Below are 23,171 nucleotides of genomic sequence, written 5' to 3'. Positions count from 1 at the left end.
TTTTCCTTAGTTTCTTGTAGAGAATGGCTATGCTCATAACATCTCTGTGAAGACCCTCCAGAGCCCCTCTACAAAGGACTTTATAAAGATCTTTGCATTTATATATAGTTTTCTTCATCCATCTTATGAAATACCAGATTCCAAGTTTGAGGAGGAAATCCCAAGAATTTTTAAAGAACTGGGGTATGTTCTGGAATGTTAATCAGTTTCACTGTTTATATAAGAACTTACTTTTATATTGAAGCATCCATACATATGTGCATTGAAGTCTTCCGATATATTGCTAGAGCAGTATTTATATTACATTGGACTCTTGTGAAAATCCAACCTTTTAGGTGAGCTACTTGGCTACTTTAGTAGATATGACACATTCCTACTTCAACTTTGAAGAACAAGTAGTGTTTAATTTATCTTCTTATGTGTTAAGTCAAACTGAAGTTTCTGTTTTGTCATGCGGCCTCACGTTTGTCACTGTCCAATCTTTACAAACGTTCAAATTGAGGGTAGATGTTGAGAAATTCTTTAGGAAACTTCATCTTAAGGAATATTTTGCTCAACATTTCTTTTGACAGTAGAGATGATTCGGTCATCCATAGGAAATCTACTTGGACTCCTCCAATTCCACATTTATTGTTATATAAGGAGCTAGTTACTAGGGACATTAACAAAAAAAGAAAAATGTATCAACCATACAATCTTTCCAGAGATGAATTTATTGCTTTGACAAATTTAAGAAATAATAGATACGGATTTGTAAAGGTGGAGGGTGGTATTCCTGGATATGAACAAATATAAGGCAGAAGTGGTCAGGCTATTAAATACACCTACTGATTATCGTGAACTTGAAGAAGATCCTACCCCTCAATTAGCATTGGAAATTAAGCAGTTAACTTATTCAGCTTTAGAATGCGGCTTTCTGACCAACAAAGAGTTTGATTATTTGAATACTCCGGATCCAAAAGTTCCAACGTTTTACCGAAGATTCACAAGGATCCACTAAATCCCCCTGGACGGCCCATCATATCAAGTAAGGGTTCCATACTTGAGCCCTTGTCCACTTTTGTTGATGTGTTTCTACACCACATAGTATCAAAAGGTTTTTCATACTTACGAGACTCTTCTCAATTTTTAATAAAATATTATCAATGAATTTCTTCAGAACAATATGTCTAGTAGTAGAATTCCCATTGATTTTGTGATAGAACTTATGTCCCTTGCTATGCGAAGGAATTATTTCAGATTTTTGAATAAATTATTTCTGCAGATCTCAGGGGTAGCCATGGGGGTGACTATGGCCCCCTCGATAGCCAATTTATTCATGCAAAAGTTTGAAGACATGTGGATTAGAGAATGACACGGTGAAAAAATTGGTCCCCGTCACCGCCCCGTCCCCGTCTCACCATCCCCGTCACCGCCCCGTCCCCGTCTCACCATCCCCGTCACCGCCCCGTCCCCGTCTCACCATCCTCTTCACCGCCCCGTCACCGCCACTGCCACCCCATTCACCGCCCCGTCACCGCCACTGCAATCCCATTCACTTTTCTTTATTTACGTATAAAGGAAACATTCTTTAAAACTTTAAAACTTAGTTAAATATTAGTTAATAACTATACAAAAACAAAACACGCAGAGAAAAAATTAATTAATATAAATTCCCTGACTTCCCTGCACTGTCCCCCCTTGAAGGTCTGTCCCCATCCTGAAAGCCTGATGCCCCCCCCCCCCCCCCGACGTCCGATACATCCCTCCCCCCGAAGGACCGCCGACTCCCCAACAATATCGGGCCAGGAGGGAGCCCAAATCCTCCTGGCCACGGCGACCCCCTAACCCCACCCCGCACTACATTACGGGCAGGAGGGATCCCAGGCCCTCCTGCCCTCGACGCAAACCCCCCTCCCCCCAACGACCGCCCCCCCCCAAGAACCTCCGACCGCCCCCCCAGCCGACCCGCGATCCCCCTGGCGACCCCCACGACCCCCCCACCCCCCTTCCCCATACCTTTGGTAGTTGGCCGGACAGACGGGAGCCAAACCCGCCTGTCCGGCAGGCAGCCAACGAAGGAATGAGGCCGGATTGGCCCATCCATCCTAAAGCTCCGCCTACTGGTGGGGCCTAAGGCGCGTGGGCCAATCAGAATAGGCCCTGGAGCCTTAGGTCCCACCTGGGGGCGCGGCCTGAGGCACATGGTCGGGTTGGGCCCATGTGCCTCAGGCCGCGCCCCCAGGTGGGACCTAAGGCTCCAGGGCCTATTCTGATTGGCCCACGCGCCTTAGGCCCCACCAGTAGGCGGAGCTTTAGGATGGATGGGCCAATCCGGCCTCATTCCTTCGTTGGCTGCCTGCCGGACAGGCGGGTTTGGCTCCCGTCTGTCTGGCCAACTACCAAAGGTACGGGGAAGGGGGGTGGGGGGGTCGCCAGGGGGATCGCGGGTCGGCTGGGGGGGCGGTCGGAGGTTCTTGGGGGGGCGGTCGTTGGGGGGGGAGGGGGGTTTGCGTCGAGGGCAGGAGGGACTGGGATCCCTCCTGCCCGTAATGTAGTGTGTGGTGGGGTTAGGGGGTCGCCGTGGCCAGGAGGGTTTGGGCTCCCTTCTGGCCCGATATTGTCGGGAAGTCGGCGGTCCTTCGGGGTGGGGGTGCGAGTGGTCCTGCCGGGGGGGGGGGATGTATCGGACGTCGGGGAGTCGGCCGGGCAAGAGGGCTTGGGCTCCCTCTTGCTCCGATCGCGGGTGCGGGTGGGAGCGCGTGCGAGCGGTCGTTCGGGGTGGGGGTGCGAGCGGTCCTGCTGGGGGGGTGAATCGGGCGTCGGGCGGGGTGGGAACTATGTTTTAAAACTTTTGTATACCATGCGTGAAAATACGGTAAATAGCGGTTCCTAGAAGGGGGTACATTGGCCCGCGGGGACAAACCTGTTCACCGTTTCCGCGGTCGGTGAATGGCCTTGTCCCCGTCACCGCAGCGACTGCTAGTTTTCTTCCCCGTTTTCGGCGGTGACCCGCGGCTTAAATGCGGTGGCCGCGGGTAAACCGTCACCGTGTCATTCTCTAATGTGGATCATCAATAACCCTTTTTCAGATTCAATTCTTACCTAGCTATGTTGCATTGACAACATTTTTGTCATTTGGAGAGGCACGAGAGAAGAACTTGACTCTTCATATGTGGTTGAACTTGAGATATCCTGATGTGGAATTTAGTATAACGTGTCATACCCATCAAATTTCCTTTTTAGATGTTTTAGGCACAAAAGAGGATGAATTTGAAACTACAGTATTTAGGAAAGCCACTGACAGAAATACATTTCTTGGTTGTTGTTTTTTTATTGTTTTGGTTTTTTTCCCAGCAATCATCCTAGCTCTTTGAAGCACAGCCTGCCTACCTCTCAATTCTTTCGGTATTGTCGTTTATGTTCAGACACCATGGATTATAAATCCAAGAGTAAACTATATACTCGATTAAAGAATAGAGGCTATTCAACGCCAGTATTGAATAAAGCTTATATAAAAGGGCTAAATTTCTCAATAGGGATCTCCTATTTGTTCCAAGGGATAAGAGTATTGCTGAAGACACTGTCACGTGTATTCTACAGTATTCACCTAGAATAAATGACATCACAAGGATACTGAGGCGACATTTGTAGATCATGGAGTTACATCCTACATTCACCGATACTCATTTCCGGATTGCCTTCACGAGACAAAAGAACTTTAAAGAACTTTTAAGTCCTTCCAATGTAAGTTGACACGGGAATTCCAAACTATCTAGGTCATCACAAATGTGGTGAGTGTTTGACATGCAAAGTGACTTTGGAGCTAACGGATAACTTTGTACATCCTTGCATGGGTCAAATCTTTAATCTTACACATGTTACTTTGTGCATATCCATGTTTGTGGTTTATGTATTTATATGCCCATGTCTTAAAATCTACATGGGCCAAACCATACGCCCTTTTAAAATATGAGTCACAGAACTTAAGAGTTGCATAAGGAACAATAGACTGCAAGCTCCTCTAGTTATGCACTGTTTGGAGTATAATAAGTTCACAGATTTACACTGCTGTGTGATTGACCATATCGGAGAGGGCCATACCAACAGATCTCAGCGTCTTGTTCAAGCGGAGCAGTTTTGTATTCACAAATTAAACAGTGAGGAACTGGAGGGTTTGAATTTAAAATTAGACTGGAGTGTCTTTTACTGAAGGATCATGATTATGTTTACATTAGAAAGAAATGAAGAGATATATATATTTTTAAAAAAAGGTAAGATAACTAGAATTTAGCAAAACAAAAAAAAAAATTTTAAATTACAAATAAAAATGGGAGAGAACTTTTTTTTAAGTAAAGTAAAAATAAAAATTGATAAGATTATAAAGAGATTAATTTTCCTTTTTCTTTTCTTTTTTATGTATTTTTTTACACTTCCCCCCTTTTTTATATATTTTCACATTCTTATAAACACTGTGCTGTATGTTTAAGTAGTATGTTTTCAGTTTGTCACTACGATTTAAATCACCTTTATCATCTGTTAGTCAATTTGTGCAGCGAATCACGCGCTTGCAACAGCGTCTGATTACTGATGCATTGTCACTTCTGGTTATGACGACAGCATCCTGGGAGTATTCAAATCCAGTGCGAACTTTGTGGAGCCATCTTTGGATGTAGGAGGTGCATTAAGCGTCCCATTTAAAGTTATGTCTTGCTGATTTTTATCGAAGTTTTATGAAGATATATATATACACTGGTTCAATTTTAACTTTAAGGTTTTGTTTTGATTCCTGCTTGATCGGAACCAAAACAAAACTGAGGCAGCAGATTTGTGAAACGCTGACCATCATTGGTGTACCGATCAACAGAAGATAAGTTGATAAATACTTTCATCTATCTTTTAATATCTTCTATAAGCAAAGCATAACACACTAGATTGTTTCATTTTAAGGAGGTTTTTTGCCAATGAGGTGAATGCTTAACCACCGTTATTCCACCATTGTGGAGATGGGAGGACCCTTGTCTGAGGCTTTTTCCTCCATTTTTAGATTGTCATTTAGCCTGAACTGTGTTGTTAATATATCATTTAATATTGTGCATCTTTCTTAGTGAAAGTGTTATCCCAGGACAAGCAGGTAGCATATTCTTAACGTATGGGTGACGTCACCGACGGAGCCCCGGTACGGACACTTTAACTAGAAAGTTCTAGTTGGCCGCACCGCGCATGCGCGAGTGCCTTCCCGCCTGACGGAGGAGTGCGTGGTCCCCAGTTTCTTCGTTTCCGCGGAGTGAAGAAGACGCATGTGGTTTCAACGGCCGTTGAAAACTTCCTTTTTGCCTTCCCGCTCGCGTTATTTTTCTTGTTTTTTCTCTTTTTCCCTTCGGGTTTCTTTTCCGTTCTAACTAGTAAAAAAAAAAAAAAAAAAACAACTTTGTTTTTTTCTTTATTTTTCAAGCCGGCCCCAGCGGGGCCTGTTGCCATCATACAAGCCTCCGGCTTTGATTTTGCGGAGGCCGTGTTTCCCTTCATGCCCCCTCAACCGGGCTTTAAGAAGTGCCAGCGGTGTGCACGCCCGATCTCTCTCACTGACCCACACAATTGGTGCCTACAGTGTTTGGGTCCAGAGCATTGGGCTGACACCTGCACCCGCTATGCCACTCTTAAGAAACGCACCTTAAAAAATCGGCAGATCCAGCAGAACATCCTTTTCGGTACCGGATCTGCTATGGAAACTACCGCGACGTCGACGGTACCGCAAAAGACGGCACCGACCACTTCGACGCCCGATCCTTCCTCGGGGTTGCTGGCACCAGGTAAGCCGGCTAAGAAGCCTTCCACCTCCCTTGAGCGCCCCCCTGCCACAGTGGCGACGCCGGTTCTCCCGGCCTCACGCCGACCCCGCAAACGCTCCGCCCCGATCTCGGTGAGTGCCTCGTCATCGGCCTCCTCATCGCCGGGGCGTGGAGCAGCACCTATGGAACCGAAAAAGAAAAAAGCGGTACCGGTGCCTCCTCTGGACGACCGCATTGCGGCCATACTCCATAGCCAATTGCAGAAACAACTTCAACAGCAACTCCAGCACTTGTTGCCAGCAATATTGGCCCCGCTCCTTCCGGTACCGGACCGGCCCGAGCCTCGCACCATACCACCGGTGTCGACACCATCGGTACCGTTGAACACCTCCATGCCGTACTCGCGGCTGAACCACTTCATCCTCCGGTGCAACCCCGCTCTGATGCAGACCCTCCCCGACATCGAGACCGACAACAGTCCCCCCGTGACCAAGACCGGCACCGGTCTTCTTCCCCCGGTACCGTCTCGATGCGCTCTGGCAAATCTCTCTCTAAGATTCGCCACACTGAGCCGTCCGCACCACCGTCCCATCCCGTGCACACAGACGTCAGGAACCCGGACTTATGGGAGGAATCCCCACCCGGTACCGATGATGAGGCTTCATCAACAGACGAGGAACCCTCGATGGTCGATACCAGTTCCAAACCTGAACAGTCCTCGTTCACAAAATTTCTAAGGGAAATGTCGGCAGCTCTATCTATCCCTTTAGAGTCCGACTCTAAGAAATCCCAGGCTTTCCTTGACGCCCTGGACTTCGAACAACCTCCCAAGGAATTTTTAAAGTTACCCGTACACGACATCTTACGGGAAACTTTTTACAAGAATTGGGGAAAACCCCCTCACGGTACCGGGTGCCCCTCGAAAACTGGATAGTTTGTACAAGGTCATTCCTATCCCGGGGTTCGATAAACCTCAACTGCCCCATGAATCCCTTCTTGTGGAATCCACCTTAAAGAAAACCCAGGGTTCAAGTTTCTATGCCTCCACACCTCCTGGCAGAGAAGGCAGAACGATGGATAAATTTGTCAAGCGCCTTTATCAAAATTCCATGCTTGCCAACAGAGCTAATAATTACACCTTCCACTTCTCCTTCTATCTGAAGCATTTGGTGCAACAACTCTCCTCTATCCAAAAGTACATCCCTGAGCGTAAGATCCCGATTTTTCAACAGCAAATTTCCAGCTTACTCCAACTCCGGAAATTTATGGTGAGATCCATTTACGACTCTTTTGAACTGACCTCTCGAGCCTCTGCCATGGCTGTCGCCATGAGGCGCTTGGCCTGGCTGAGGGTTTCTGACCTTGATATCAATCACCAAGACCGCCTAGCCAACGCACCTTGTCTTGGTGATGAACTCTTTGGGGAGTCTCTGGACTCAACTACCCAGAAACTCTCGGCACACGAGACCAGGTGGGATACCCTGATCAAACCCAGAAAGAAGACTCCACCTGCTCGCCCCTACAAACAGCAGTCTTCCTACCAACGCAGGTTTTCGGCAAGACCCCTCAACCCGCCTCAGCATCAACAGCCTCGTCGACCTCGTCAGCAGCAACAATCTCAAGCACGTTCACAGTCTCACCAACCGACCAAGCCTCTCCCGCAGTCAAAACCATCTCGACCCTTTTGACTCTTTTCTCCAGGGCATAGCCAGTCTCCAATCCTCGGTGCCTCTTCCTCAACCTATCGGAGGCCGCCTCACAATTTTTCTCAACCGTTGGGAGGTCATCACATCAGACCAGTGGGTACTCAACATCATTCGCCACGGCTACTCCCTCAACTTCCAGACTCTTCCACCAGACAATCCTCCCGTAGAGTCTGCTTCTCATTCCTCCCAAACTCCACTCCTCCTACGGCAGATCCAATCCCTCCTTCTTCTCAATGCCATCGAAGAAGTTCCCCCAGGCCAAAGGGGTCAGGGATTCTACTCCCGCTACTTCCTGGTACCCAAGAAGACGGGAGACCTCCGTCCCCTCCTCGATCTCAGGGACCTCAACAAGTGTCTGATCAAGGAAAAGTTCAGGATGCTCTCCCTGGCCACGCTTTACCCTCTTCTCTCTCAACACGACTGGCTATGTTCCCTAGACCTCAAAGAGGCCTACACTCTCATTCCAATCCATCTGACTTCAAGTCGCTACCTCCGATTTCAGGTACAGCACCGCCACTATCAGTACAAAGTGCTACCCTTTGGCCTCACATCATCGCCCAGGGTGTTCACCAAGTGCCTTATTGTGGTGGCGGCCTTCCTCAGGTCTCACAACCTCCAGGTGTTCCCCTACTTGGACGATTGGTTGGTGAAAGCACCTACGTCTCCGCTTGTGCTACAAGCCACTCAACACACCATCTCTTTCCTCCATCTCCTGGGATTCGAGATCAACTACCCCAAGTCGCATCTGCTTCCCACACAGCGACTTCAGTTCATTGGAGCAGTTCTCGACACCACTCTGATGAGGGCGTTTCTTCCCTCCGACCGCCAACGGACCCTGCTCCATCTCTGCCGTCAGGTGCTCCTTTGCCGCTCTATTCCAGCTCGGCAAATGATGATCCTCCTGGGCCACATGGCCTCCACGGTCCATGTGCTTCCTCTGGCACGACTCCACCTCCGGACACCTCAATGGACTCTGGCCAACCAATGGTCACAGACCACGGATCCTCTTTCTCATCCCATCTCTGTGACATTGTCTCTTCAGCAATCTCTTCAATTGTGGTTGAACTCCTCCAATCTTTCCAGGGGTCTCCTCTTTCATCTGCCCCCTCACTCCAGGATCATCACCCTCCTCCAATCTTTCCAGGGGTCTCCTCTTTCATCTGCCCCCTCACTCCAGGATCATCACCACGGATGCCTCCCCCTATGCGTGGGGAGCTCACCTGGGAGATCTGCGCACCCAGGGTCTCTGGACCCCTCAGGAGCGTCTACATCACATCAATTTCCTGGAACTGAGAGCCATGTTCTATGCTCTCAAGGCCTTCCAGCACCTTCTCTACCCTCAGGTTCTTCTCCTGTGCACAGACAACCAAGTCGCCATGTATTACATAAACAAGCAAGGCGGCACCGGATCTCCCCTCCTCTGTCAGGAGGCCATCCGCATCTGGTCCTGGGTCACGGCCCGCAGTCTCTTCCTCAAGGCCGTCTATATCCAGGGCGAACAGAACTCCCTGGCTGACAATCTCAGCCGCATCCTTCAACCTCACGAGTGGACCGTGGATCCTCCCACACTCCACTCCATCTTTACTCTCTGGGGCACTCCTCAGGTGGACCTCTTTGCAGCTCCTCACAACCATCAGCTGCCCCAGTTCTGCTCCAGACTCTACTCTCCTCATCGTCTGGCCCCAGATGCATTCCTGCTCGACTGGACGGATCGGTTCCTCTATGCCTTTCCTCCACTGCCTCTAATGTTGCGGACGTTATTCAAACTCCGCAGGGACAGAGCCACCATGATTCTCATCGCTCCTCGGTGGCCTCGCCAACACTGGTTCTCCCTCCTGCTCCAGCTCAGCTCCAGGGAGCCCATTCCTCTTCCTGTGTTTCCTACTCTACTTACACAGCAGCATCAGTCTCTACTACATCCCAACCTGTCCTCGCTCCACCTGACAGCTTGGTTTCTCTCGGGCTGACCTCTCCAGATAATCTGTCTCAGCCTGTCCGTCACATTTTGGATGCCTCCAGGAAACCGGCCACCCTCCAATGTTACCATCAGAAGTGGACCAGGTTCTCCTCTTGGTGTCTACTGCGTCATCACGATCCCACCTCATTAGCGGTGGAAACTGTACTGGACTATTTGCTCTCTCTGTCAGACGCTGGCCTCAAGTCTACCTCAATCAGAGTCCACCTCAGTGCCATCACTGCGTTTCATGAGCCTATCCTCGGAAAACCTCTCATGGCTCATCCACTGGTTTCCCGGTTCATGAGAGGCCTCTTCAATGTCAAACCACCTCTGAAGCCTCCTCCTGTCGTCTGAGACCTGAATGTGGTTTTATCAGTCCTCATGAAACCCCCTTTTGAGCCTCTTGCCACAACTTCGCTCAAACTTCTAACATGGAAGGTGCTTTTCCTCATTGCCATCACCTCTGCCAGGAGGGTTAGTGAGATGCATGCACTGGTCGCCGATCCACCGTTCACTGTTTTTCACCATGACAAGGTGGTTCTGCGTACCCATCCTAAATTCCTTCCCAAGGTGGTCTCGGCTTTTCACCTCAACCAGTCCATTGTGTTGCCTGTCTTTTTCCCAAAACCCCATTCTCATCCTGGGGAACAGGCGTTACACACGCTGGATTGTAAGCGTGCCCTTGCATACTACCTTGACCGTACCAGGGCTCACCGCTCGTCCCCTCAGCTCTTTCTGACCTTCGATCCTAACCGTCTAGGTCGTCCTGTCTCTAAACAGACGCTTTCCAATTGGCTTGCTGCCTGTATTGCGTTCTGTTATGCTCGGGCCGGTCTCTCACTGGAAGGTGCTGTCACGGCCCACAGGGTCAGAGCTATGGCTGCTTCTGTGGCTTTCCTCCGTTCCACGCCCATCGAGGAAATCTGCAAGGCTGCCACATGGTCCTCAGTTCACACGTTCACTACTCACTACTGTCTGGATGCCTTCTCCAGACGGGATGGACACTTCGGCCAATCTGTGTTACAAAATTTATTTTCCTAATGGCCAACCATCCCTCCTCCCTCTCAGTTAGCTTGGAGGTCACCCATACGTTAAGAATATGCTGCCTGCTTGTCCTGGGATAAAGCACAGTTACTTACCGTAACAGGTGTTATCCAGGGACAGCAGGCAGATATTCTTACGTCCCACCCACCTCCCCGGGTTGGCTTCTTTGCTTGCTTATCTTAACTGGGGACCACGCACTACTCCGTCGGGCGGGAAGGCACTCGCGCATGCGCGGTGCGGCCAACTAGAACTTTCTAGTTAAAGTGTCCGTACTGGGGCTCCGTCGGTGACTTCACCCATGCGTTAAGAATATCTGCCTGCTGTCCCTGGATAACACCTGTTACGGTAAGTAACTGTGCTTTTTGTTAATATTGCTGACTTTTCACTATATCTGAGTCTTTTAGACAGAATAGAAAGACCATATGGTCTTTCTCTATCTTCATTTTTCTAAGTTTCTATGAAACAAAGGACTGGTTCAGCTCTATCAGTTGGTGACTTCAACACATATGTTGTTCTTAGATCCTGTTGTGCACAGAGAACACCTATTAAAAGTGTGTAATTCTAGTTCATTTTCAACCCTTTTTCCCTCCTATAGGTTTAAACTGCAGGGAGCTGATACCCAGAGCAATTTCTCAAATTCCCATTTGGTGCCTTATTCATAGTATCATGTCTTTGATAGTTGGGGTTTTTTCCTCCCTTTGTAGGTATCCATTCCCAATATCAAAAAGCTCCATGTTCACAGTGGGAGCACCGCATACTTGGCCTCACATTGTAGCAGCCTTGATTTGGTTAACAGGCTGTGTGAAGGTATGGTATAATTTGTATAGAATACTGGAAGAAATGTATTGTGTTGCCTTTAGTGGTTTTCAATTTTGTCCTGGGTGAGCACAAATCAGTCAGGTTATCAGGATATCTGGAATGAATATGAATCATATGGCTGCAGTGTGTACAATTTTATCTGCTGTATATTCATTGTGAATATCCTGAAAACCTGATTGGCTGGTGTTCCCCAAGGAAATGCTTGAAGAAGCATTGGTCTTTGTTATGTGCAATCTTATATCCCACTAAATCCTCATTCTTTAGCGTTTTAGGCGAGTTACAAGCAGCTCATTGTTACATAGAATGCTGTATAGAGCCACATATGCTACATAAGTTATCATATCACATTATACATATAGTCAGAAGTATATCGTCTTGTGTGAATCTCTTCATAAAGGCTCAGGACTGCTGAACATTAATATTGTCTTTGTTCCAGATGCCTTGTATTATTAACCTGTTTCTTTGGATTCCTTTTAGGGATTTCTTAAAACCTTGGTGTGCAGCCTGATTTTTACATAAAAAGATACACAATATTGCGTCTTATTACCTGCATTTTCCAGGCTTATTCAAGCTAAGTCAGCTGTGGCCTTTTTCTTTCTTGGAGTAGGCTGGGGAGAGTTTTTTGCTACTTTTTCACTCTCAGTGTCTCTTATACTTTATTGTGGTTTAGCACTGATTTGCATTTTGATTTTGCACACATGGGGCAATCCATGATGGTGTGCAGGCAGAGGTGAATCACCTTTGTCTTGCGTGTAAGCGCTGGAGTTCTTCTCCCTTCGCTGACCCTCCACACTGAGATTGCCCCTTTCTCTAAATTTATTTACTTACATTATATTTATTTATTACTCTAGGGGTGACTGGTTAGCAACTTACACTCTCTGAATCCTCAGACTTTTTTGCCTCTTGTGTATCTTTTTAAGTATCTTTTGGCAACCTTTTTGAGGAGTTATTTTTGTGCTGATCTTTACATAAAGCATCTAGGTAAAAAATGGGAAGTTCAATTTGGAATTTCTGCATTTGACAAACCTGTTGTAAAATACTTATAAGGAGATATGGAAATACAGATGTGGTATGCAACATGTACACCAGAGAGCCATTTTGTTTTAAAAAATACATTGCTCATGCTTTTAAACTTGTAGTTACTAATTTTATAACTGTGTGCAAGTACCAGATTTTATAAAACTTGATGTCCAGGTAGAGCCATTTATTGAGCTGAGTCTTTTTGAATTTTGCTCCTTCAATCACACATGCAAAACTTAGCTCCAAAAGAATAGTTGGTTGATAACACACATACCTGTCTTGAAGCAGGTTTTAAAGGCTTATGTCTTGTGTTTTTTAAAGATGAATATATTATTATTCCAAATTTGGAGATACATGCAGCTTAGAGGGAACAGTGCTAACTATAGTACAGTGGTCTCAAACTCAAACCCTTAGTGGGGCCACATTTTGGATTTGTAGGTACTTGGAGGGCCGCAGAAAAAATAGTTAATGTCTTATTAAAGAAATGACAACTTTGCATGAGGTAAAACTCTTTATAGTTTATAAATCTTTCCTTTAACAGTTAAAGGAAAGATTTATAAACTAAAGAGTTTTACATTATGCAAAATTGTGATTAACTATTTTTTCAGCCCTCACATTTAAAGTTTAATATCTTTCCTTTCTCAAAACTGACACATTTCAATCACTATATTGAAAATAAAATCATTTTCCCTACCTTTGTTGGCTGGTGACTTTATTTTTCTGTGCTTTTAACTATATTTCCAGGGTCTTCTTGTCCTTTGACTGGTTTTCTCTCCGTCTTCACTTTCTGCCTTGCATCCATCTTTGGCATTAACTTAATATTCAATTTTTGTGCTTTCTTTTCAAAATCTACATTTCCATGTCTTAACCTTCCCTTCTATCTCTTCCTTCTTCTGTCCCTATTTTTCTCCCTCCCTCCTTCCTTTCCCCTGGTCTGGCATCTGTCTCCTTCCCTCCCCCCTACCCCAACTTTTTATTTCTTTCACACTGCCCCCTTCTTTCTTTAACTCTCTCCATGCCCCCTTTCTTTCTTTTTTTCTTTCTCCATGCCCACTCTTTCTTTCTGTCTTTCTCTCTCCATGCCCCTTTCTGTCTGTGTCCTGTCTCCCTTCTTTCTTTCTGTCTCCCTGTCCCCCCCTTTCTTTCTTTATTTCTCCCTGCCCTCCCCCAAGCCACCACTATTGGGGAACAGGCCAGCGCTGAGGTCTTAGCTATCCCTGCTTATCTTCCCCAGCGCGGAGCCGACCAATTCTCGTCACCCGACGTCAATTCTAATGTCGGAGAGGAAGTTCCGGGCCAGCCAGGCAGCGATTGGCTGGCCCAGAACTTCCTCCCCGACGTTAGAATTGATGTCGGGTGGTGAGAATTGGTTGGCTCCGAGCTGGGGAAGATAAGCAGGGAGAGCTAAGACCTCAGTGCTGGCATGTTCCCCGATTGCAGTGGCTTGGGGAAGGGAAGGGAAGCAGATTGGGGACCCCTGCTTTAGGCGAGCCATTTGCCGACATTCCTTCCAGAGAGACTTATTCAAGTCCAATTACAGCAGTCGCAATCTGTACGCGAGTGTCCTCTCCACCATCGGAAAACTTGTGAAGTGGAGAGAACAGATCGCAGGCCGCAAAATTGTCCCTGGGGGGCCGCATGTGCCCCACGGGCCGCGTGTTTGAGACCACTGCTATAGTACTATACAAGATGGTAATGTTACCTCCATTTTAGACATTGTCGGGTCCTATCCAGCAGTGTATACATCTATAAATAATCCTCGACTGGATTATTGTTCAGCTACTGCTGTATTTTTAAACAGCATTTCCAAGTTTGAGTACCAAGATGCTGTACAAGAGTAAATTGCACAGTGCTGAAATGCTGGGACATTAGCCCTAGTGATTATCATTGATCCAGGCTGACAGTCATGAATGTGACCTGGTGGTCCACTAAAGTATTCTGCCCTGCAGCTATGGAGTTTATATATACAGTAATATATAGCAGTGTTCTTCAACCTTTTTACACCTGTGGACCGGCGGAAAAAAAAATTATTTTGTGGACCAGCAAACTACTAGGACCGAAATTTAAAAACCTTGCTTCCACCCCGTCTCCGCGAGCTCGGTCCTCGCAAACCATCTGATCCCATCCGCACAGTTATGATTTTATACTGAACGTATTTTATTAAAGTATAAAAAGAAACAATATTCTGTACAATTGTCATTTTTATAAATGCAAATACAGAGCAAGGATCAACAAAACCCCTGTCTCCCCTCCCCTTCAATATATCCCCTCTACTATCAAGAAAACGGAATAAGCCAAATTATTACAGAATGCTACACAGAAATATCATGCTGACAGAATACCGCAGTCACACATAGCAGGAATAGGGTTAGGGGAGTGTAACTAGGGCAACTGCCCCCCTAGTCAGAGAGAGCCTTAAGCCACTGCCTGGACTTTGCAGTCCCCAGATATGTCTAACACCATCTCTAGCAGGATATATATTTCAAATCTGATATATTCTAATCACAAAATAGAAATAAAATTATTTGTTAACTTTTTGTTGACTCTGGTTTCTGCTTTCATCTTCTTTTCACTCTCTTCCTTCCAGCGTCTGCCCTCTCTGTCTCTTCAATTCAGCATCTGACCCTTCCATCTACTGTCTGACCTCTCCCCCTTCCATATGGTATTTGTCTTCTTTCTATGCCCCTCTCCCCTTTCCATCCAGCCTATGCCCCTCTCTCCTTTTTAAACGATTCATTCCAGCTTCACTGCTCTCTTCATTTTATCTCTCCTACACCAGATCTAGCATCTTTGTCCCTCAATTTCTCTGCTGACCCCCTTCCCCTCCTCTAATATCCCTGCCAGCTGTTTCCTTCCTTTTATCTTCTCCCTTCCCTCCTCCCCCTATCCAGCAGTAACTCTCTTCCCTTTCCTTTCCCTCCTCCCCTCCCAGCAGCATCTCTCCTTATCCCTCTCCAGGTCCAGTAGCAGCTGTCCCTTTTTCCCCTTGCCCAACAGCTTCCCAGACTCCTTTCCTTCCTCCCTTCCCAGCAGCATCTCTCCTTATCCCAATCCAGGTCTAGTAGCAGCTGTCCCTTTTTCCCCTTGCCCAGCAGCTTCCCAGACTCCTTTCTCTTCTCCCCTCCCAGCAGCATCTCTCCTTATCCCTCTCCAGGTCCAGTAGCAGCTGTCCCTTTTTCCCCTTGCCCAACAGCTTCCCAGACTCCTTTCCTTCCTCCCTTCCCAGCAGCATCTCTCCTTATCCCAATCCAGGTCCAGTAGCAGCTGTCCCTTTTTCCCTTTGCCCAGCAGCTTCCCAGACTCCTTCCCTCCCAGCAGCATCTCTCCTTATACCAATCCAGGTCCAGTAGCAGCTGTCCCTTTTTCCCCTTGCCCAACAGCTTCCCAGACTCCTTTCCTTCCTCCCTTCCCAGCAGCATCTCTCCTTATCCCAATCCAGGTCCAGTAGCAGCTGTCCCTTTTTCCCTTTGCCCAGCAGCTTCCCAGACTCCTTCCCTCCCAGCAGCATCTCTCCTTATACCAATCCAGGTCCAGTAGCAGCTGTCCCTTTTTCCCCTTGCCCAACAGCTTCCCAGACTCCTTTCCTTCCTCCCTTCCCAGCAGCATCTCTCCTTATCCCAATCCAGGTCCAGTAGCAGCTGTCCCTTTTTCCCCTTGCCCAGCAGCTTCCCAGACTCCTTTCCCTCCTCCCCTCCCAGCAGCATCTCTCCTTCTCCCTCTCCAGGTCCAGTAGCAGCTATCCCTTTTTTTTTTCACCATAATCAGCAGCTTTCTCCCCTCCCAGAACTCTCCTTACTTGCCAGTGCTGCGATTCATTAAGGCAGCCTCGGGTCCTTTGTTGGGTCGCACCGCCTCTGAGAAAAGCGTCATCAGAGGCGGCCCGACTCAGCAAAAGCTCCAAGGCTTCCTGAATCGCTGCGCTTGTAAGTAAGGAGAACCGCTGGGAAGGGAGAAAGCACACTCTCTGAGGCTCCCCATTATCTCTCCGGCCCTGCGCGAACTACAGCTCCTCGATCTTGCCATCCTGCGCGGACCGGCAGGAAATTGAAGATGTTGATCTCGCCGGTCCTGTGCCGACCGGCAGGAATTTTCTACAGACCAGCAGTTGAAGAACTGTGCTATAAGTATACAGTCATGTGAAAAAATTAGGACACCCCATGAAATATTCAGTTCTTTCTTAAGAAATGTTCATATCAATGCCAAATTATTTATTTATTTATCTATGGAAAAGAAAGTGATGTAATTGCAAGTAAACAACAAAAATTTTCCTTGATTTACTCATGAAACAAAAGATATCCACAAAAAGGTGTATTCTAACTGAGGAATAAATTAGGACACCATACACCCTAATAGCTAGTGTTACTCCCTTTGGCTGAAATAACTGCAGTGAGACACTTCTTGTAGCCATCTACTAGGCTCTGACATAGGTCTGAGGAAAGTTTGGCCCACTCCTCAATGCAGAATTCTTTCAGCTGTGATATGTATGAGGAGTTTTTTTTGCATGTACAGCCCATTTCAAATCACCCCACAGCATCTCTTGTTTGTGATCCCCTTTATCATTCTTAGCATTCTGTTCGCCCTTTTCACCGCCGCTGCGTATTGCGCGGACGGCTTCATCGACTTGTCGATCAGAACTCTCAAGTCTCTTTCCTGGGAGGTCTCTCCAATTACCGCCCCGGACATCCTGTATTCGTGCATGAGATTTTTGTTACCGACATGCATCACTTTACATTTATCCATGTTGAACCTCATCTATTATGTTGATGCCCATTCCTCGAGCCTGATTATGTCACGTTGCAGATCTTCGCAATCCCCCTGTGTCTTCACTACTCTGAATAACTTTTTATCCCAGGACAAGCAGGCAGGTATTCTCACTAGTGGATGATGTCATCCGACAGAGCCCCGATGCGGACGTCTCACAAGCATACTTGCTTGAAGAAACTTCAGAAGTTTCAAGATGCCTGCACCGCGCATGCGCGAGTGCCTTCCCGCCCGATGCACAGGGCGTGTCTCCTCAGTTCTTTTCTTTCCGCGGAGCTGAGAAGTTTTGCTTCAACTCTCTGTGCTAAGTGAACCCTTGTTCTTGCCTTCTAGTGCTCGTGGTTTTGAGTTTTTCTCTTATCGTGTGTTCTATTCTGTCGTTTTCTTGTTTTTAAAATAAAAAAAATTTTTCCACAGATTCGACCGGATCGGCCACGTGGCTGGGGCCCCACAGCTTCGATCTAGCGGCGGAGCTTTTTCGGCCTATGTCCCGGCCTATTACCGGTTTTAAAAAGTGTATCAAGTGCCAGTGCGCAATTTCGTTGACGGACCCGCATCGACGCTGTTTAGTGTCTCGGGCCTCAACATCTTCCGAAATCATGCCAGCCTTGTTCCACTTTAACAGCACGTGCTTTCAAGCGTCGCTGTTTCCTGTGGGAGTCGATGTTCGCTATGGAGGCTTCCAAGGAACCTTCAGCTTCGACCAGCCCTTCACCTTCGCCTTAGACATCGGCATCTGCTCCTGCTGCATCGGGTCTTTTGAAACCGGCTTCCTTCGTTCCGGTTTCGACCCCACCTCCTGCTCCGGTGCCTTCTTCGGTCTCCTCAGGTTAGATAACTCAGCAGACCGTTCCCCCGGTGGTTCTTAAAGTGCCTAAGGCTTCTAAGGCCAAGCACTTGACCACACGGGACCGTGAAGACCGTGCAGGGGGTCCCACTTCAGATGCGGCTCCCCCTTGTCGGCTTTGATGCGGTCGCTCATGGAAGCCCACTTCCTCGAGCTCATGACTACCATGGTCCCCAAGTGGCTTTCCACAATCCAGCATGGGCATGCGGAACCCCCTCGTGAGGTCGAGCCGCCGCCTCGCCGCTCGCTCTCACTGCTAGGCGAGGAGGCTCGGCGTTTGGCTGCCAGTTCATCGAGGTGCGCTTCGCTTGGTGAGATGCCTCCTCTGGAACCCATCCCCGCCTCGGACGGAGACAATTGGGATTTGCCTCCGAGTAGCCGAAGCCCTGTGCGTCATCAGGAGGATTTCTTCGGGAGTCCCTTGCCTGCCAAGCCGTCTCTCGACCCGTAGAATGCTGCTCGAGAGGCGTCGACCCATCCTCCTCTTCACTCTACAGCCTCCAGCCCCATCTACTCGTTGGAGGCCTCTGTGGAGCCATCTTAGCATCGTCGTTCCAGATCTCCTTCGAGACGGAGTGAGGGGCGCCGCTCCAGGCATTCTTCAAGGCATTCGTCCAGACATTCTACCGTCTCGCCTCAGAAGAAGCTTCCTCGTATGGTGTATTCATCTTCAGATGTCTCGCCTCCTCCGGGCCCGGAGTTCGAGGATACCATCAGGTCGTTCTCTCCTTGTAGATCCCATGTCTCCTTGGATCAGGAGGCCTCGACTTCATCGAGTCCGTCTCAGCGTCCTGTGTTGGCGGACCAGCTGTCTTTTTCATCTTTTCTGCAGCAGATGGCGGATGATCTCGACATCACCTTGGACTCGGGTTCCCGCTACTTCAAGGAGTACCTTGATACCATGCATCTGCCTCATCCTCCTGCTGAGTCTCTTCGCCTGCCTCTACACAAGCTCCTCGAACAGACGTTCATGCGCTGATTTGAAACACCATACTCCATTCCTGGCAAACTGGATGCCAGGTATCGCACAGTGCACCATAAGGGGTTTGAGGGCTCCCAGCTCTCCCATCAGTCACTGTTGGTCGAGTCCTCTCTCAAGCGATCTCTTCCGTCCCAGGTGTATGCTTCGGTGCCCCCGGGCCGAGAGGGGAGGACCATGGATAAGTTCGGGAGGCGCATCTACCAGAACTCGATGATGGCTTCCCGAGTTCTCAATTACACCTTCCACTTTGCCACCTATTTGGAGTTCTTCCTTCCAGTGCTTCAGAAGTTTATACCTTACATCGACTCTCAAGCTCGTTTAAAATACGAGGAGGTCATCGCCTCACTGTCCCAGCTGCGTCTTCAATTGATGCAATCCTCATATGATGCGTTTGAGCTCTCGGCACGAGCTGCCGCCTGTTCCGTGGCCATGCGTCGCTTGGCATGGCTTCGGACTATTGATATGGACACGAACCTCCAGGACAGGCTTGCCAACGTCCCGTGTGCAGGTGCGGATTTGTTTGAGTCCATCAAGACGGTGATGAAGAAGCTGTCGGACCCTGAGAAGTCTTTCCAGTCCATCCTTCGTCCGAAGCCTAAACCTACTCAGTCTAGACCTTCTCGACCACCCTTGATATACCAACGGCGTTACACTCCCAGGCAGGCTCCTGCTGCGAGGCAACTGGCGAAGAGACAGCCTCCGCAGAAGTCTCAACAAAAACCTCAGCCTTCTGCTGTTCCCAAGGCTCCTCAGCCTTTTTGACTCTCTTGTCGGGTGCATAACCAACACCTTTCTGCTATCCCCTGTCTTTCCAATTGGGGGTCGCCTCCATCATTTTTACCATCGATGGATGGCTATAACCACCGATCTTTGGGTCCATACCATCATCAGGGAAGGATATTCTCTTCAGTTCCTTCGGGTCCCCCCCGGACCATCCTCCAAGAGAGTATCCTTCCAACTTGACCCAGACCGCCCTTCTTCAGGAAGTTCAGGCTTTGCTCCGGCTTCGGGCCATCGAGTTGGTCCCTGTGGACCAATACAACCGGGGGTTCTACTCCAACACAACCGGGGGCTGTACTCCCGGTACTTCCTTGTTCCGAAGAAGACGGGCGACCTGCGTCCCATTCTAGACCACATCAATCTTCTGGAACTCAGGGCGATTTTCAATGCTCTTCAAGCTTTTCAACATCTGCTTCACGACCTGGTGGTCCTCATTCGCACGGACAATCAGGTCGCCATGTATTATGTCAACAAGCAGGGGGGCATGGGATCGGCCTCCCTCTGCCAGGAAGCTCTCAGAGTCTGGGATTGGGCGATTCGCCACAACACCTTCCTCAAAGCTGTCTACATTCAGGGAGCAGACAATGCCTTGGCGGACAACTTAAGTCGTCTCCTCCAGCCTCATGAATGGACCCTCCATTCCAAGCCTCTTCATCAGATCTTCTCTCAGTGGGGGACGCCTCAGATAGACCTCTTTGCTGCTCCCCACAACTTCAAACTGCCTCAGTTCTGCTCCAGGATCTACACTCCTCATCGCCTCGAGGCAGATGCCTTTCTTCTGGACTGGAGGAATCTCTTTCTATATGCGTTTCCTCCGTTTCCTCTCATTCAAAAGACTCTGGTCAAGCTGAAGTCCGACCATGCCACCATGATTCTGATAGCTCCTTGGTGGCCCAGACAGCCTTGGTACTCCCTTCTACTTCAACTCAGCAGTAGGGAGCCATTCCTTCTTCCAGTGTTTCTTTCACTGCTTACTCAGCATCAAGGATCTCTGCTCCATCCCAACCTGCCGTCTCTCCACCTGACAGCTTGGTTCCTCTCAACGTAACTCCTCTCCAGTTTTCCAGAGCGGTGAGGGATGTGTTGGAGGCTTCCCGGAAGTCTTCTACTAGACAATGCTACTCCCAAAAATGGACTAGATTTTCTACCTGGTGTGTTTCTAATCGTAAGGAGCCTCAACGAGCCTCCCTATCTTCGGTGTTGGACTATCTTCTGCACCTATCTCATTCTGGCCTCAAGTCTACATCAATACGAGTCCATCTGAGTGCAATTGCGGCTTTCCATCAGTCTCTGCAAGGGAAACCTCTCTCTGCTCATCCTGTGGTTTCCAGATTTATGAAAGGACTTTTCCATGTCAATCCTCCTCCCAAACCTCAATGTTGTCCTTTTGTACCTTATGAAGCCTCCTTTTGAGCCTCTCAACAAGGCTCCGCTGAAGTTTCTCACTTGGAAAGTGGTTTTTCTTGTTGCCCTCACTTCTGCTCGCCGAGTCAGTGAGCTTCAGGCCTTAGTGGCGGATCCGCCTTTCACAGTAGTCCATCATGACAAGGTGGTCCTCCGCACTCATCCGAAATTCCTGCCTAAAGTGGTCTCTGAATTTCATCTCAACCAATCCATAGTTCTTCCTGTGTTTTTTCCAAAGCCTCATTCTCATCCTGGAGAATCAGCTCTTCACACTCTGGACTGTAAACGTGCTTTGGCTTTCTACCTGGATCGCACCAAACTGCACAGAACTGCTCCTCAACTTTTCGTCTCCTTTGATCCGAACAAGTTGGGACGCCCTGTCTCAAAGCGTGCCATCTCCAACTGGATGGCGGCTTGTATCTCTTTCTGCTATGCCCAGGCTGGATTACCCCTTCCCTGTAAATTCACAGCCCATAAGGTCAGAGCAATGGCGGCCTCTGTAGCTTTCCTCAGATCGACACCGATTGAGGAGATTTGTAAGGCTGCCACTTGGTCTTCGGTTCATACCTTCACTTCTCATTATTGTCTGGATATTTTCTCCAGACGGGATGGACAGTTTGGCCAAACAGTATTGCAAAATTTATTCTCCTAAGTTGCCAACTCTCCCACCATCCCATTGGGGTTAGCTTGGTGGTCACCCACTAGTGAGAATACCTGCCTGCTTGTCCTGGGATAAAGCAATGTTACTTACCGTAACAGTTGTTATCCAGGGACAGCAGGCAGCTATTCTCATGTCCCACCCACCTCCCCTGGGTTGGCTTCTCTGCTAGCTATCTGAACTGAGGAGACACACCCGGTGCAATGGGCGGGAAGGCACTCGCGCATGCACGGTGCGGGCATCTCAAAACTTCTGAAGTTTCTTCAAGCAAGTATGCTTGTGAGACGTCCGCACCGGGGCTCTGTCGGATGACATCACCCACTAGTGAGAATAGCTGCCTGCTGTCCCTGGATAACAAGTGTTATGGTAAGTAACATTGCTTTCTCCCCCACTCACTCTTAGCTCTACTCACAACTGCACAGTTCAGAAAGTCCTTGCAAGAAATGACTGGGAGCAGTAAAAAGAACCCAGCCACAAAAACAGGAACAAACACTCAGTCTTTGCTCATCCTGAGCTGATCGCCACTCCCACATCCATCGATTCTGGAATCACACACAGCTCCTCAGCAGGCAACTCTCATTGTAATTCCATGGGAGTTTCTTCATTATCTCCTAGTAATTCTGGAGGTTCAGCTTCCTCCACCTCCATGGGGACAGAGCCATTACCCCTGCTTGAGCCAGGCAGGTCCTCCTGGGAGAGAGCCCTCAGCTTCCTCCCTATCCTGCCTAACAGTTTGTTGAGGACTTATGGCCTTTCAAGGGGAGGGACACGCCCTGATCTACCTGAGTCAGCAGGGATCTGCTCCTCTCTTTGACTCCCCCGGTGGTGACCTAGATAATAGGACCTTGGCTTGCTTTCAGTTCCTGCTTCTCTCTTGCTCCCCTGGTGGACAATAGGAAAACCACAGGGACCAAGGCAGGTACAGAACCTGATTGGTCACACCATATACAACTGTCCTCTTCTTTTTCTTACAACTGTGATCTTCTTTTTCTGTCTCCCTTCCTCTTCCATCCTCCCTCTTTACCCTCGCTCCCCTTGCCTTCTTCAAGTCTCCTTGAGTCTATTTAGGTTTGCGCGACACACAAAGATTAGATTAGATGTTTCAACCTTTTGTTGAAAGTATTGAATGAACTTTTCTGTCTTAGGAAGAGGTGAAGTTAATTGAGAAACCAAAGAATAAATAGAATGCATTGGTTTCATAGAAGTTTTGATAAATGATCGTAATAAAATCTACATGCATTTCTCAACTGAGCTCTATAGATTTTCTGTTAATTTACAAAGCTTCTGAAGATCTCCGTTGTCTTCATTGGTGCTTGGCACTCCTAACCTGCCATTTTAAGGAATTTGAGACCTGGATGATATCATGGTTTATTAAACGACTTTGTTGGGGACAAATTTCAACATACTTGCTCATCTATAGTA

At 48.2% G+C, this 23,171-nt stretch overlaps 1 protein-coding gene across 4 annotated transcripts in view; it reads left to right on the top strand.

Moving 5' to 3' along the window:
• Positions 1-23,171, top strand: part of NDC80 (NDC80 kinetochore complex component) — a 315,825-nt gene that overhangs the window by 68,885 nt on the left and 223,769 nt on the right. For all 4 annotated transcript variants that reach the window (XM_033940389.1, XM_033940387.1, XM_033940386.1 and 1 more), the window contains exons 5-6: positions 11-183; positions 11,183-11,285. In XM_033940389.1, the coding sequence (XP_033796280.1) occupies positions 11-183; positions 11,183-11,285 (276 nt within the window). The remainder of the gene's footprint in view (positions 1-10; positions 184-11,182; positions 11,286-23,171) is intronic.

The sequence above is a fragment of the Geotrypetes seraphini genome, chromosome 4 (genome assembly GCF_902459505.1).
Source record: "Geotrypetes seraphini chromosome 4, aGeoSer1.1, whole genome shotgun sequence".
NCBI classification, from domain to species: Eukaryota; Metazoa; Chordata; class Amphibia; order Gymnophiona; family Dermophiidae; genus Geotrypetes; species Geotrypetes seraphini.
The sequence above is the reverse complement of the archived record's forward strand: the minus strand, read 5'-3'. Positions and strand labels throughout refer to the sequence as shown.